The following is a 15138-nucleotide window of genomic DNA, read 5'->3' as shown; positions in this document are numbered from 1 at the left end:
GTCAGGAGATCGAGTCCATCCTGGCTAACACGGTGAAACCCCGTCTCTACTAAAAAATACAAAAAACTAGCCGGGAGAGGTGGTGGGCGCCTGTAGTCCCAGCTACTCCGGAGGCTGAGGCAGGAGAATGGCGTGAACCTGGGAGGCAGAGCTTGCAGTGAGTGGAGATTGCGCCACTGCACTCCAGCCTGGGCAACAGAGCGAGACTCCCATCTCAAAAAAAAAAAAAAATAGTCACAGTAAACATTCATTTTAGAGAGTCAGAAAGACACAAAAGCTGAAAGATAAATCTTTTTTTTTTTTTTTAATTGAGACAGAATCTCACCCTGTCGCCCAGGCTGGAGTACAATGGCACGATCTTAGCTTACTGCAACCTCTGCCTCCAGGGTTCAAGCAATTCTCCTGCCTCAGCCTCCTTAGTAGCCAGGATTACAGGTGTGCACACTGCGCCTAGGTAATTTTTTTTTTTTTTTTTTTTTGAGACAGAGTCTCGCTCTGTTGCCCAGGCTGGAGGGCAGTGGTGCTATCTTGACTCACTGCAACCTCCACCTCCCTGGTTCAAATAATTCCCCTGCCTCAGCCTCCCAAGTAGCTGGGATTACAGGTGCACACCACCATGCCCGGCTAATTTTTTTTGTATCTTTAGTACAGATGGGGTTTCACCATGTTGGCCAGACTGGTTTCGAACTCCTGACCTCAGATGATCCACCTGCCTCAGCCTCCCAAAGTGCTGGGATTACAGGCGTGAGTCACCGTGCCCAGCCCATCGTCATTTTAAACAATTTGGTGTATTGGTACCTGGTCCTTTATTCAAATGCCTCTTTTTTAAAAAAAGTCCTAGACCTATAATCATGCATTGAATTTTAAAATATGCCCTTTCAGTTATCTAACCTACATCTACACAGAATTAGTACGTGTGTGTGTGTGTGTGTGTGTGTGTGTGTGTATATATATATATATATTTTTTTAAGACGGGGTTCACTGTGTTGCCCAGGCTGGAGTACAGTGGCACAATCAGAGCTCACTTCAGCCTCAACCTCCTGGGCTCAAGCAGTCCTCCTGCCTCAGCCTCCCAAGTAGCTGGGACTATAGGCTACACAAGCATTTTGACAAGATAGAGGAGGGTTGGCACAGAGATTTAAAGAATCGAAGTTCTAACACAGGACAGTACAGAGACACCAATACACGGGACAAAATATGCACAGGCTGGGAGGATGAGCTACCACTGACTGGGGATGTGGTGTGTAACAAATCGAGTACTAGGGGCCAGCCGTGGTGGCTCACGCCTGTAATCCCAGCACTTTGGGAGGCCAAGGCCGGGGGATCACAAGGTCAGGAGTTTGTGACCAGCCCGACCAACATGGTGAAACCCCGTCTCTACTAAATATACAAAAAATTAGCCAGGCGTGGTGGCGCGTGCCTGTAATCCCAGCTACTCCGGAAGCTGAGACAGGACAATCACTTGAACCCGGGAGGCGGAGGTTGCAGTGAGCCAAGATTGCGCCATTGTACTCCAGTCTGGGCGAGAGGGCAAGAGTCCATCTCAAACAAAAAACAAATCGAGTACTCTAAAGAAGCCAGCGAGGTACAGGAAGGGCAAGTGAGGCAGGTCAAACACAAAATAAACAACTCAGATGCCCACAGCAGAGTCCCTCTGCAGGGCAGACTGGGAACAGCAGGGCAGGCTGGGAACAGCAGGGCAGGCTGGGAACAGGAGGGGCGCCCATGGCGCAGCTCACAGCATTCCATCAGTCCTCTCTTGTTCAGCCGGTAGGCTTCTAAGAGCTCCCTGGGTCCTCATGTTATGTGGATGAAGTCAGTATGCAGGGGCCTCACTGCCCATGCCAAGGCCAGCTTTAGTTTTCCATCAGTGTAGTTAGGCCCAGGTTCACCCTGGTTCTGCCTCTAATTCATGGACAACCTTCAAGTCAAGTAGGTTCAACTCTCTGAGCCTCAGTTCTCCTATCTGTCAAACAAACTAGTTGGATCTTCTGAGACTTAGTTATAAAACTATAGGACCCTTCATGGGTAGAGAAATGACTGGTAATGTGGCAGGAGGTCTTGGCACAGCCTAGGTGAAGACAGTATATTCACAGATGCATCCCAGGACAGGATACCATGTCCTAAGTAGCCGAGCCCTGCATCAGACCCTCAGCAGGCCACAAGGGGAGGCCCAAGGAGGCCAGCACCCTCAAAAAACATCCCCATGGCGCCCACTGCTGTCCACCCACCAGTCAGAGTCCTGGGGAAGGAGGGTGAGTGCAGAGGCGCTCTCAGGACTCTGTGGGCGGCAGAGATATGTCCCCACATCCTCCAGTACAGAGTGCACAGATGTACTGCCATCTATTGCTAAGGTCATGGCGCAATTTAAAAAGCATTCCCCAATTTAAAAACCTTCCCAGGCCAGGCACGGTGGCTTACGCCTGTAATCACAGCACTTTGGGAGGCCGAGGCGGGCGGATCACAAGGTCAGGAGAACGAGACCATCCTGTGAACGGTGAAATCCCATTTCTACTAAAAATACAAAAAATTAGCCGGGCGCGGTGGTGGGCGCCTGTAGTCCCAGCTGCTCAGGAGGCTGAGGCAGGATAATGGCGTGAACCCGGGAGGCGGAGCTTGCAGTGAGCCGAGATTGCGCCACTGAACTCCAGCCTGGGCGACAGAGTGAGGCTCCGTCTCAAAAACAAAAGCAAACAAACAAAAACCTTCCCCTAGACCTCCACAGAAGGGGCCGCGGCCTCTCTAGGCAGGCATACCTGGGTCAGCGTGGCATCAAACAGCTTGCAAGCTTCATTGCTTGTGGTGGAGAGCGGGAGCCTCGCATCCTTCCAGGCCTACAGACAGCAAGGAGGGAATAGCAGGGCTTTCTTCCCAGGAGCCCTTCAAACTTCAACACACACAAGTCACCTGGCCCCTCTGACCTCCACCTTCCTCATCTGCAAGATGGGCTCAGGTTCCCTGTCCTGGGCTGATTTCAAGGAGCCCCTCACCTTTGCAGGCTTCTCTACGTCCCACGCCACGCCCAGTGAGCTACGATTTTTAGGAGGTCTTGGGGTATCCCGAGTACCCTGACAGGCGCCCCTTATTTCCCTCGGTGGGGACTCCACAAAAAGCGCCTCGGGTGCCTTCTAGGTGTTGCCGCGCACGCGCCCGTGCGTCCAGGGCTCACCCTACGCCCGGCGCCCAGGCCATGTCTCCCACCATTCCGCCAGCACCAGGCCACTCCCAACACCCGGGGCTCGAGGGGGACCTGGCCGGGGGCAGCCTCCGTGTACCTGGCAGTCGCGCAGAGGTGAGAACGCGGCCATGTTGCCCCGGGTCGGAGTCCACTGGGAGCTGCGGGCACCCGCGCCTTCCGGGGAGGGGGCGGGGCGGGCGCGGAAGGGGCGGGGCGGGGTGGCCGCGCTCTCCCGCTTGCTCACTGGTGGGTTTCGGACAGACCCGCCGTGGTCCAAGATCCGGGCGCGCCCTGGAGGCCCGGCCGGACTCTCTGTAACGCGACGGGTGCGCGGCCTCCCCTGCCATTGGGCTGCAGGAATCCGGGCCAGGCTGGAGGGGCGCGTTGGTGTGAGCCCCCAGTGCACGCGCCTGCCCTGAAAGGACTGGAGCCTTGGGCAAGAGGGCGGGGACGCGGACCTGGAGATGCCCGCACCGCGGTCCAACCCCCTCCCCTCGCCAGGGGCTTCTCCCTGCAGGGGACCCTCCCGGGGAGGCGGCTGCTGTCAGGGTCCCTTGAGAGCAGGGAGCCCCGGGACAGCGGTCACTTTCAAGATTATGCCGTCGCGGTCGGCAGCCACACGCGCGCGCACGGCACACATTCATTTGGCGTTCGGGGCAGGCTTCACTGAGTCGTCCCGCCGCCTCCCATCCTCCCTTCTCAAGGATTTGCCGCAGAAAAATCGCTGTCTCCTGCAGTAGCGGTTTCTCGCTCTGGGCTGGCCCGGTCCAGCCCGAACTCTGCCATCAGCCACACACCAGCCCCAGCCTAATGGGCTCCCCTAGTTTAATCTGCCCCCGCCCCAGGGTGCACGAACGAAGGGCGTAGACCAAGTGCAGGGGCAGATCTGGCCTTTATTTAAAATGTTGATATTTTGTTCATCATGGACTTTTTGCATTAGTTTTGATTTTTGAAATATTTCATTGAAATATTTGTTTTATGTGAGAGCTGAAAAGATAAAACTCTTAGAAGAAAACAAGTAAATCTTCATGGCCTTGGATTTAGCAATGGATTCTTAGATGTAACACCAAAAGGACAAGCAACAACAACAAAATAGGTAAGTTGGACTTTGTCAAAATTAAAAACTTTTCTGTATTCAAGGACACTACTCAGGAAACCAAAAAGATTAACACAATGGGAATAAATATTTGTAAATCATATATTGGATAAGAGTCTAGAATCCCAAATATATAAAGAATTCTTGGCCGGGCACAGCGGCTCACGCTTGTAATCCCAGCACTTTGGGAGGCTGAGGCAGGAGGGTCACCTGAAGTCAGGAGTTCAAGACCAGCCTGGCCAACATGGAGAAACTTCATCTCTATTAAAACTACAAAAATAGGCCGGGCACGGTGGCTCACGCTTGTAATTTCAGCACTTTGGGAGGCCGAGGTGGGCGGATCACGAGGTCAGGATATCGAGACCATCCTGGCTAACACGGTGAAACCCCGTCTCTACTAAAAATACAAAAAATTAGCTGGGCATAGCGGCGGACACCTGTCATCCTAGCTCCTTGGGCGGCTGAGGCAGGAGAATGGCATGAACCCCGGGGGCAGAGCTTGCAGTGAGCCGAGATCACGCCACTGCACTCCAGCCTGGACGACACAGCCAGACTCCATCTCATTTAAAAAAAAAAAAAAAAAAGTACAAAAATAGCCAGGCATGGTGGTGCATGCCTATAATCCCAACTACTTGGGTGGCTGAGGCAGGAGAATTGCTTGAACCCGGAAGGTGGAGGTTGGAGTGGGCCGAGATTGTGCCACTGCACTCCAGTCTGGGCAACAGAGCCAGACTCCGTCTGAAAAAAACAAAAAACAAAAAGAATTCTTACAACTCAACAGCGAAATGACAAACAGCCCAAATTTAAAGTGGGCAAATAATTTGAGGTGACAGTTCTCCAAAGAAGACACAGCTTTCACAGTGTTTTCAAGGTTCATTCATACTGAAGGAAGGCAGACACAAAAGGTCACACCTGTATGACTGCATTTACATGCATGTCCAGAATAGGCAAGCATAGAGACAGAAAGAAGATTGGTGGTGACCAGGGACTGGGCAGACGGGGATGGTAACTCACTGAAGCCTTGAACTCCTGGCTCCAGCAATCCTCCTGCTTCAGCCTCCCATAAATGGTTACTTTTATGTGAACTTTACCTCAATAAAAGAGAATTTGTCTTGATTATTGAGTTTTTGGTGCCCCTCCACCCTTAAATTTTGCACTTGAGCTGAGTACCTCCCTGCTCCCCCACCTGGTTGGTGAAAGTGAAGGTGGCCAATCCTCAAGCCTCTGATATTCCACTCCTGCAAAACCAAGGGGCCCCAAGGGGCCAAGAATAAGGGTGGCAAGGAAGCCTTGCAAAGAGCCCAGTGAGGGCCCCAGGCACTTGCCAGGCACCTCCTCCAGGTTACCACAGGGTGGAAGTTGCAGAGGCCAGCAGGGACAATGTCTTTGGAGACCATTGCAGGGGTCAGGTATGATGTGACAATTTCCCTCCCCTTCCGCTCACCACTGCTGCGTGGCAGGGCCTTCCTGGGAGCACCTGACCTGTGCTCCTGGAGGCCAGGGACCCAGAAGCTGGTGTCCGCCTGTGGCAGCGGCTCTGAGGGACAAAGGGGTGCAGAAGCTGCGGTGGGGAAGGCCACACTCCCGGCTGGTCAGGAGGAAGGGTGCCGATGCTTCCTCTGGCCTAGGTGTGGCCTTACAGGGGGGAAAGAGAGCAGGAAGCAGGACTTTGCCCAAAAGGGTTGTGTGGAGGGTGGTGGGCTGTTGCAGGTGGACCAAAGATCTGCAAACCCTGGGCTGAAGGATGTCTGGGAAGCCCCTAAATGCGAGACCACAGATGAGAGGCCTTCAGTGAGACCCTCAGAGTGGCCCTCTGAAGAGCCTAACACGCCCTCCAGGGAAGGGTCAGTCCTGCAGGTGAGTGCAGCCAGACGCCAGCAGCAACACAAGTGTCAGCCAGGTCAGATCTCTCCTCGCCCCCACCCCCTTCCTCTACCACTTCCAGCCTGGCGGCCAGAGGCAGCCTGGGGAGAGGGCAAAGGCCCTGGCTGAGGAGGGGAGAAGTTAATGAACAAGGATGTATTCACTTCACTGTGTATTAGTCAATAGAATTCTGACTAGTACATGGATTCAACTAGTACATGGGCTGAAGAAAACTTTATTTATTTTTATTTTTTGAGACAGAATCTCACTCTGTCACCCAGGTTGGAGTACAGTGGTGCAACCTCGGCTCACTGCAACCTCTGCCTCCCAGGTTCAAGCGATTCTCCTGCCTCAGCCTCAGAGTAGCTGGAGTAGAGGCGCACGCCACCACACCCGGCTAATTTTTGTATTTTTAGTAGATGGGTTGTCACCATGTTGGCCAGGCTGGTCTGGAACTCCTGACCTAAGGTGATCCACCCACCTCAGCCTCCCAAAGTGCTAGGATTACAGGCGTAAGCCACCGTGCCCAGCCAAGGAAACTTTATTTTAATCAAACGTGAACCAAGAACTTTTTAGCCAAGGAGTGGGAAAGAACTAGGCTGAGGCAATGCATGTGCCTGAGCAGGGGTTTGTGGGGGATACATAAATTCTTTTCATTAAAATGTAACATCTGTTTACCCAACATACTGGTTACAAGAGTGAGAAAACCAGTCCCAGGGTGCTTAGCACCATTATTTGTAATGGAAAAATATAGACAGCAACTTTGACAACCACCAGTAGGAGAACAGATGAACTCTAGTGTACAGCCTTAGTAAAATACTCAACAGTCATGAAAATGAATAAACCAAAGCTACATGAATCAATGTGATCTTTATAGCCTGTAGAAGAATATATGCAATATGATGGCATTATGGAAAGTCTAGTAACGTGCAAAACAGTATACTGCTAATAAACTTGTCCCTACGTAATAAAACAATAAAGAAATGCAAGAGAATAAAAACTAGACCTATGTTAATAGTTACTCCTGGGAGGAGGCTGGGGATCCTCCCTTGAAGGATACACTGAGGCTTACAGTCCTATTGGAATTGTTTTATTTCTCTAGCTGGGGTATGGGCATATGAGTAGTCTTTATTCTTTTTTATATCTTTTTGTAAATCTTAGATAGTTTATCATCAGTAAGAAATACCCTTTGCTCCTCCCATTTCTCCCTGGCTACTGCCACACCATGTTGGCAGAACTTACCCAAAGAATTGTATGTGGTCATCTCCACCTCCCTATCTTCTTCCCATTTCCCCCTCAGTTCACTCCACTCAAACTTTTGCCCCACCACACCACTGACACTGCTCTTGTCCAGGACACCAAAGATGCCCTGTTCCCAAATTCAGTGGCCATTCATCTCTCTGACCTCAGCCACATCGGACATGGCCAGCCATGCCCTCTTTCTTGAAACCCTCTGGCCCTGGCTTCCAGGACTGCCCCCCACCACCTCCCTGCTCTCCTGCCTTACTGCCCTCCTCCTCCAGCTCCACTCTGGTTGGAGCTTTAAATATAGGACTCCAGGGTCTGTCCGCTTCTCCATAGTGCCTCCTCCCTATGTGACCACTGAGAACGCTAATCTGTCTTCAGTCCAGGCATTTATTTCCCCTACCCTAGTCTGCTCTGGCTGCCATTACAAAATACCACAGACTGAGTGGCTTAAACAATTTATTTCTTATGCTCTGGAAGCTGGAATCCAAGATCAGGGTGACAGCACGGTCCAGTTCTTGGAGAAGGCCTTCTTCCTGGTTTGCTGACTGCTGCCTATTTATTTATTTATTTATTTATTTATTATTATTTGAGATGGTGTCTTGCTCTGTCACCAGGCTGGAGTGCAATGGCACGATCTCGGCTCACTGCAACCTCTGCTTCCTGGATTCAAGCAATTCTCCTGCCTCAGCCTCCTGAGTAGCTGGGACTACAGGCGCACACCACCAGGCCCAGCTAATTGTTTGTATTTTTAGTAGAGACGGGGTTTCACCATGTTGGCCAGGATGGTCTTGATCTCTTGACCTCTTGATCCACCCACCTCGGCCTTCCAAAGTGCTGGGATTACAGGCATGAGCCACTGTGCCTGGCCAGACTGCTGCCTTATGTTTTCACATGGTCTTTGTCTGGCATATGCATGTGCATGGTGGTAGAGGGGGGATGTTTCTCCTCTTCTTATAAGGCTGCTGATATAGTTTGGCTGTGTCCCCACCCAAATCACATCTTGAATTCCCAGGTATTGTGGGAGGGACCCAGTAGGAGGTAATTGAATCATGGGGGCAGGTCTTTCCCATGCTGTTCCTGTGATTGTGCATAGGTCTCATGAGATCTGATGGTTTTAAAAAGGGGAAGTTTCCCTGCACAAGCTCTCTTCTCTTGTCTGCTGCCATGTGAGACATGCCTTCCACCTTCCACCATGATTGTGAGACCTTCCTAGCCACGCGGAACTATAAGTCCAATAAACCTCTTTCTTTTGTAAATTGCCCAGTCTGAGGAATGTCTTTATCAGCAGTGTGAAAATGGACTAATACACCCACCATAAGTGCCCCACCCTCATGACCTAATTAACTCTAATTATTATACCACCCAAAGGGTACACCTCCAAATACCATCACGTTGGCAATTAGGGCTTTGGTATATGAATTCGGGGGGGCACATTCACTCCATGGCACCCCTAAATACCAGACTTGGATCAGAATGACCAACAGGAAACTGCTGACATGTGACCATGTTTGATCTATCAAAGCAGCAACTTCCTGAGATCACACCTAATAAAGAGCTCTTCCTGACAGGCACAGGGAGTCGTCCTCGTTTGCTCTTTTTCACTCACATCTGGTGTGCAGGGCCGGTTTCATGGGTGTGCACCCGGGCAGTCACATTCGGTCTCACACATAAAAGGGCCCTGTGCTTGCTTTAATGCTCTGCTGTAGCTGTCCAGATATTCTAAATAACGCTCGAATGAGGAACAATGCATTTTCCATTGGCAGAGGGCCCCCAAAATTACATAGCTGGTCCTTCTGACATCTAATCCATTAACCAGTGCTGTCTTTTCCACACACAAACCCAAACCAAGCCAAGATCAGCTCATGGACGCACCAGCTGACCCTCCAACACCCAGGCCTGCCCCTTCCACTTCACTGGGCCCTCCTCATTGGCCTACCTTCTTCCCCTCTTGCTTACCTTCAGTCTGTTTCCCGACAGCACGGTGATGCTTGCAAGATGGAAATCAGGTCAGGCCCCTTTGCTGCTCAAAACCCTCCAAAGGCTTCCTAGTCCACATGAGACAAAATCCAACCGTGTTAGTTACCATGTCCTACAAGCCCCTGCCTACTTTGTCTTTGGCCATCTCTCCAATTACATTTCCCCCACTCACTATCCTCCCCCTAACCCCAGACACACTACTAATCTCTCTCCTGCCTGTCTCAATGCTTTTGCACGTACAATTCCCCCTGCTAGTGAGAGGTGACAACGTGGTAGCAGCCCTCGGCGCCTCCTCGGCCTCTGCGTCCACTCTGGCAGGGCTTGAGGAACCCTTCAGCCCGCCGCTGCACTGTGACAGCCCCTCTCTGGGCCAGCGGAGGCCGGAGCCGGCTCCCTCTGCTTGCGGGGAGGTGTGGAGGGAGACGCCGAGCGGTAAACGGTGCTGCGCGCGGCGCTCGCGGGCCAACGCGAGTTCCGGGTGGGCGCGGGCTCGGCGGGTCCTTTGCTGGGAGCCCCCGGCCGGCGCCGCCGGCCCGGGCAGAGGGGCTTAGCACTGGGGCCAGCAGCTGCAGAGGGTGCGCCCTGTCCCCCAGCACTGCCGGCCCGCCCGCGCCACGCTCAAATTCTGGCCGGGCCTCAGCCGCCTCCCCGCGGGGCAGGGCTTGGGACCTGCAGCCACCATGCCCGAACCCCGCTCGCCGCGCCGTGGGCTCCGCGCGGCCCAAGCCTCCCCGACGGGCGCCGCCCCCTGCTCCACGGCGCGAGGTCCCATCGACCGCCCAAGGGCTGGGGAACGCTGGCGGGCGGTGCGGGACTGGCAGGCAGCTCCTCCCGCGGCCCTGGTGCGTGATCCACTAGGCGAAGCCAGCTGGGCTCTTGAGTAGGGTGGGGACTTGGAGAACTGTTAGGTCTAGCTGGAGGATTGTATATGCACCAATCAGCACTCTGTGTCTAGCTCAGAGTTCGTAGATGCACCAATCAGCACTCTGTATCTAGCTAATCTGGTGGGAACTTGGAGAACTTTAATGTCTAGCTGGAGAACTGTAAAGGCACCAATCAGCACTTTGTGTCTAGCTCAAGGTTTGTAAATGCACCAATCAGCCCTCTGTGTCTAGCTCAAGGTTTGTAAACACACCAATCAGCACCCTGTCAAAAACGGACCAATCAGCTCTCTGTAAAATGGGCCAATCAGCTCTCTGCAAAGTAGACCAATCAGCAGGATGTGGGTGGGGTCAGATAAGGGAATATCTGATAAGGGAATAAAAGCAGCCTCCCCCCCACCAAGCCGCAGCTGCAACTACGGGGGCAACCTGCTTGGGTCAGTTTCCAGGGAAGGGTTGTTCTTTTGTTCTGGGTATGTGCTGCCTTTATAAGCTGTAACACAGTGAAGATCTGCAGCTTCACTCTTGAAGTCGGTGAGACCACGAACAACTCCAAACCAGGAATGAACAACTTGGATGTGCCACCTTTATGAACTGTAACACTCACTGTGAAGGTCTGCAGCTTTACTCCTGAAGTCAGGGAGACCATGAGACCACTGGAAGGAATTAACTTTGGATATGTCCAAACATCAGAAGGAACAAACTGTGGGACACACCATCTTTAAGAACTGTAACACTCACTGTGAGGGTCTGCGGCTTCATTCTTGAAGTCAGCATAGACCAAGAACCTACCAACTGACCAATTCTGGACACACTAGGAATGCTATTCCTTATCTCTTTTCACAGCTTGCTCCCTCACTTCATGCAGATCTGTGGGCTCAGACAGCATCTCCCCAGAGGCCTATCCTGACTCTCATAGCTCATTCCTATTCCTTATTTCTTACCCTGCCTTACTTTTCTTAATACCACATTTCACAGCTGAAATCACACACATTATGTCTTGGCCTAATTACTTCTGATCACTCCCACTATAATAGAAAACTCTGTAAGGACTGGGGCCAATGCCTAGAAAAATGTGTAGCATGTAATAGGTGCTGAAGAAATGTATGGAATAGGCTGGGCACAGTAGGCTCACACCTGTAATTCGGCACTTCAGGTGGCTGAGGGGGGAGGATTACTTGAAGCCGAGTTCAAGACCAGCCTGGACAACATACGGAGACTCTATCTACCAAAATAAATAAAGTTAGCTGGAAGTAGTGGTGTGTACCTGTAGTCCCAGCTACTCAGGAGGTTGAGGCAGGAGAATCACTTGAGCTCAGGAATTGGCAGCTGCTGCAGTGAGCTGTGATGGTGCCACTGAACTCCAAACTGGGTGATAGAGGAAGACCCTGTCTCAAAAAAAAAAAAAAAAAAAAAAAAAAAAAAAAAGAACAGGGGACACTAAGAAAACAAAGTGGTAGACCTAAATCCAACCATATCAATAATCATGTTAAATGGTGATGGTACAAATACTTCAATTAAAAGGCAGAGATTGACTGGATTTAAAAAAAAAAAAATCTATTACATGTTGCCTACAAAAGACCACTTTAAATATAAAGAAATGAGTAAGTTGAAAGTAAATGAATGAAAAAAAAATGCCATATAGACAGTAAGCAAAAGAAGGTTAGTGTGGCTATTTTAACTAATATCAGGTAAATTAGACTCTGAAACAAAGATTACTACCAGAGATAATGAGAGAAATTTCATGCCCAGATACGGTGGCTTACGCCTATAATCCCAGCACTTTGGGAGGCTGAGGTGGGTGGATCACTTGAGCTCAGGAGTTCGAGACCAGAGTGAGTAACATGGCAAAACCTCATCTCTACAAAAAATACAAAAATCTGCCAGGCGTGGTGGCACATGCCTGTAGTACCAGCTACTTGGGAAACTGAGGTGGATCACTTGAGCCCAGGGAGGTTCAGGCTGCAGTGAGCCGTGACCACATCATTGCATTCCAGCCTGGGCAGCAGAGTGAGACTCTGTCTCAAAAAAAACAAAAAACAAAACAACAAAAAGAGAGACATTTCATAATGATAAAAGGAGCAACTCATCAAGAAGACAACCACGAATGTGTATACATTTAATAAACAGAAGGCCAGGTGAGGTGGCTCATGTCTGCAAACCCAGTACTTTGGGAGGTGGAGGGGGGATGATATGGTTTGGCTCTGTGTCCCCACCCAGATCTCATCTTGAATAGTACTCCCATAATTCCCATGTGTTGTGTCAGGGGATTCAGTGGGAGATAACTGAATCATGGGTTAGTTTTCCCCATATTGTTCTCATGGCAGTGAGTAAGTCTCAGAAGATCTGATGGTTTTATCAGGGATTTCTGCTTTTGCATCTTCCTCATTTTCTCTTGCCACTGCCATGTAAGAAGTGCCTTTCGGCCAGGCGCGGTGGCTCACTCCTGTAATCCCAGCACTTTGGGAGGCCGAGGCAGGCAGATCACAAGGTCAGGAGATCGAGATCATCCTGGCTAACATGGTGAAACCCCGTCTCTACTAAAAATACAAAAAATTAGCTGGGCAGCGCCTGTAGTCCCAGCTACTTGGGATGCTGAGGCAGGAGAATGCCGTGAACCTGGGAGGTGGAGCTTGCAGTGAGCTGAGATCGCGCCACTGCACTCCAGCCTGGGCGACAGAGTGAGACTCTGTCTCAAAAAAAAAAAAAAAAAAAAAAAAAAAGAAGTGCCTTTTGCCTCCTGCCATGATTCTGAGGCCTCCCTAGCCATATGGAACTGTAAGTCCAATTAAACATCTTTTTCTTCCCAGTCCTAGGTATGTCTTTATCAGCAGCATGAAAACAGACTAATACAGTAAATTGGTAGTATTAGACTGGGGCATTGCAAAAATATACCTGAAAATGTGGAAGCAATTTTGGAACTGGGTAACAGGCAGAGGTTGGAACAGTTTGGAGGGCTCAGAAGAAGACAGGAAAATGTGGGAAAGTTTGGAACTTCCTAGAGACTTGTTGAATGGCTTTGCCCAAAATGCTGATAGTGATATGGACAATAAGGTCCAGGCTGAGGTGGTCTCAGATGGAGATGAGGAGCTTGTTGGGAACTGGAGCAAAGGTGACTCTTGTTATGTTTTAGCTAAGAGACTGGCAGCATTTTGCCCCTGCCCTAGAGATTTGTGGGACTTTGAACTTGAGAGAGATCATTTAGGGTATCTAGTGGAAGAAATTTCTAAGCAGCAAAACATTCAATAAGTGACTTAGGAGCTGTTAAAAGCATTCAGTTTTAAAAGGGAAACAGAGCATAGAAGTTTGAAAAATTTGCATCCTGATAATGTGATAGAAAATTCCATTTTCTGAGAATTCAAACCAGCTGCAAAAATTTGTATAAGTAACAAGGAGCCAAATGTTAATCCCCAAGACAATGGGGAAAGGTCTCCAGGGCATGTCAGAGGTCTTCATGGCAGCCCCTCCCATTACAGGCCTGGAGGCCTAGGAGGAAAAAGCGGTTTTGTGGGCTGGGCCCAGGGTCCCCAAGCTGTGTGCAGCCTAGGGACTTGGTGCCGTGTGTGTGTCCCAGCTGCTCCAGCTGTGGCTGAAAAAGGCCAATGTAGAGCTCGGGCTATGGCTTCAGATGATGCAAGCCCCAAGCCTTGGAAGCTTCCACGTGGTGTTGAGCCTGTGGTTGCACAGAAGTCAATAATTGAGGTTTGGGCACCTCTGCCTAGATTTCAGAAGATGTATGGAAACACCTGGATGCCAGGCAGAAGTTTACTGTAGGGGGAGGGTTCTCATGGAGAACTTGTGCTAGGGCAGTGCAGAAGGGAAATGTGGGGTCAGAGCCCCCACACAGAGTCCCTACTGGGGCACCGCCTAGTGGAGCTGTGAGAAGAAGGCCACTATCCTCCAGACCCCAGAATGGTAGATTCACCAACAGCTTGCACCATGAGTCTAGAAAAGCTGTAGACACTCAACACCAGCCCATAAAGGCAACCACGAGGGAGGCTGTACCCTGCAAAGTCACAGGGGTAGAGCTGCCCAAGACTATGGGAACCTCTTGCATCAGCATGACCTGGATGTGAGATATAAAGTCAAAAGAGGTAATTTTGGAGCTTAGGATTTGACTGCCCCACTGGATTTCGGTCTTGCATGGGCCATATAGCCCCTTTGTTTTGGCCAATTTCTCCCATTTGGAATGGTTGTATTTACCCAATGTCTGTACCCCATTGTATCTAGGAAATAACTAACTTGTTTTTGATTTTTTTTTTCTTTTTTTTGAGACAGAGTTTCATTCTTGTTGCCCAGGCTGGAGTGCAATGGCGTGATCTTGACTCACCGCAACCTCCACTTCCCGGGTCCAAGCGATTCTCCTGCCTCAGCCTCCCGAGTAGCTGGGATTACAGGCATGCACCACCACGCCTGGATAATTTTGTATTTTTAGTAGAGATGGAGTGTCACCGCACTCCAGCTTGGGTGACAGAGAGACTCCATCTCAAAAAACAAGCAAGCAAACAAACAAAACAAAACAAAACACAAACCCAAGCCAACTAGAAAGAAAAGAGCAAAGCAAACCCAAAAAAAGAAACCGAAAGTCAGACCTTCCTGTGCACCCAGGGATCTCGCAGTTCCCTCCTGATCTCCCACGCTGTGACTGGCTTTCCCAAGGGTTCCTGCTGAAGCCCCTTGTCTGTGGTCTGCACGGGGCTGAACTGCCCTCCTGAGCCATCCTGACCCTCGGCCTGCACACACTTGGGGACGGAGAGGGGAGGGGTACCCGCAAAGCCCCCAGTGCCGACTGACCCCCAGCTCCGAGGTCACAGCTGCTCTCTCGGACTCTCTGTACGTGGGACCCCTCCGTCCGTGACCTTCGACGCCCGAGACCCCCACTGTCCCCAAGACCC

General features: G+C 50.8%; 1 protein-coding gene across 4 annotated transcripts in view; it reads right to left on the bottom strand.

Moving 5' to 3' along the window:
- Positions 1 to 9762, bottom strand: part of LOC105489801 (tetratricopeptide repeat domain 38) — a 35945-nt gene extending 26183 nt beyond the window's left edge. For 3 of the 4 annotated variants that reach the window (XR_011614218.1, XM_011754914.3, XM_071080753.1), the window contains exons 1-2: positions 3276 to 3427; positions 2757 to 2834 (exon numbers count right to left, since the gene is read on the bottom strand). Coding sequence is in view for 2 of the 4 variants with exons in the window: in XM_011754914.3 (XP_011753216.2) it covers positions 2757 to 2834; positions 3276 to 3308 (111 nt within the window). In the remaining 2 variants the exon portion in view is untranslated. Of the gene's footprint in view, positions 1 to 2756; positions 2835 to 3275; positions 3428 to 9341; positions 9431 to 9602 lie in introns of those variants that run through there. The other variant, XM_071080754.1, reaches the window with a different exon arrangement.
- Between the last annotated feature and the right edge of the window lie 5376 nt (positions 9763 to 15138).

This window comes from Macaca nemestrina, chromosome 15 (genome assembly GCF_043159975.1).
Source record: "Macaca nemestrina isolate mMacNem1 chromosome 15, mMacNem.hap1, whole genome shotgun sequence".
Classification (NCBI taxonomy): Eukaryota; Metazoa; Chordata; class Mammalia; order Primates; family Cercopithecidae; genus Macaca; species Macaca nemestrina.
This window is presented reverse-complemented; position numbering and strand designations above follow the sequence as displayed.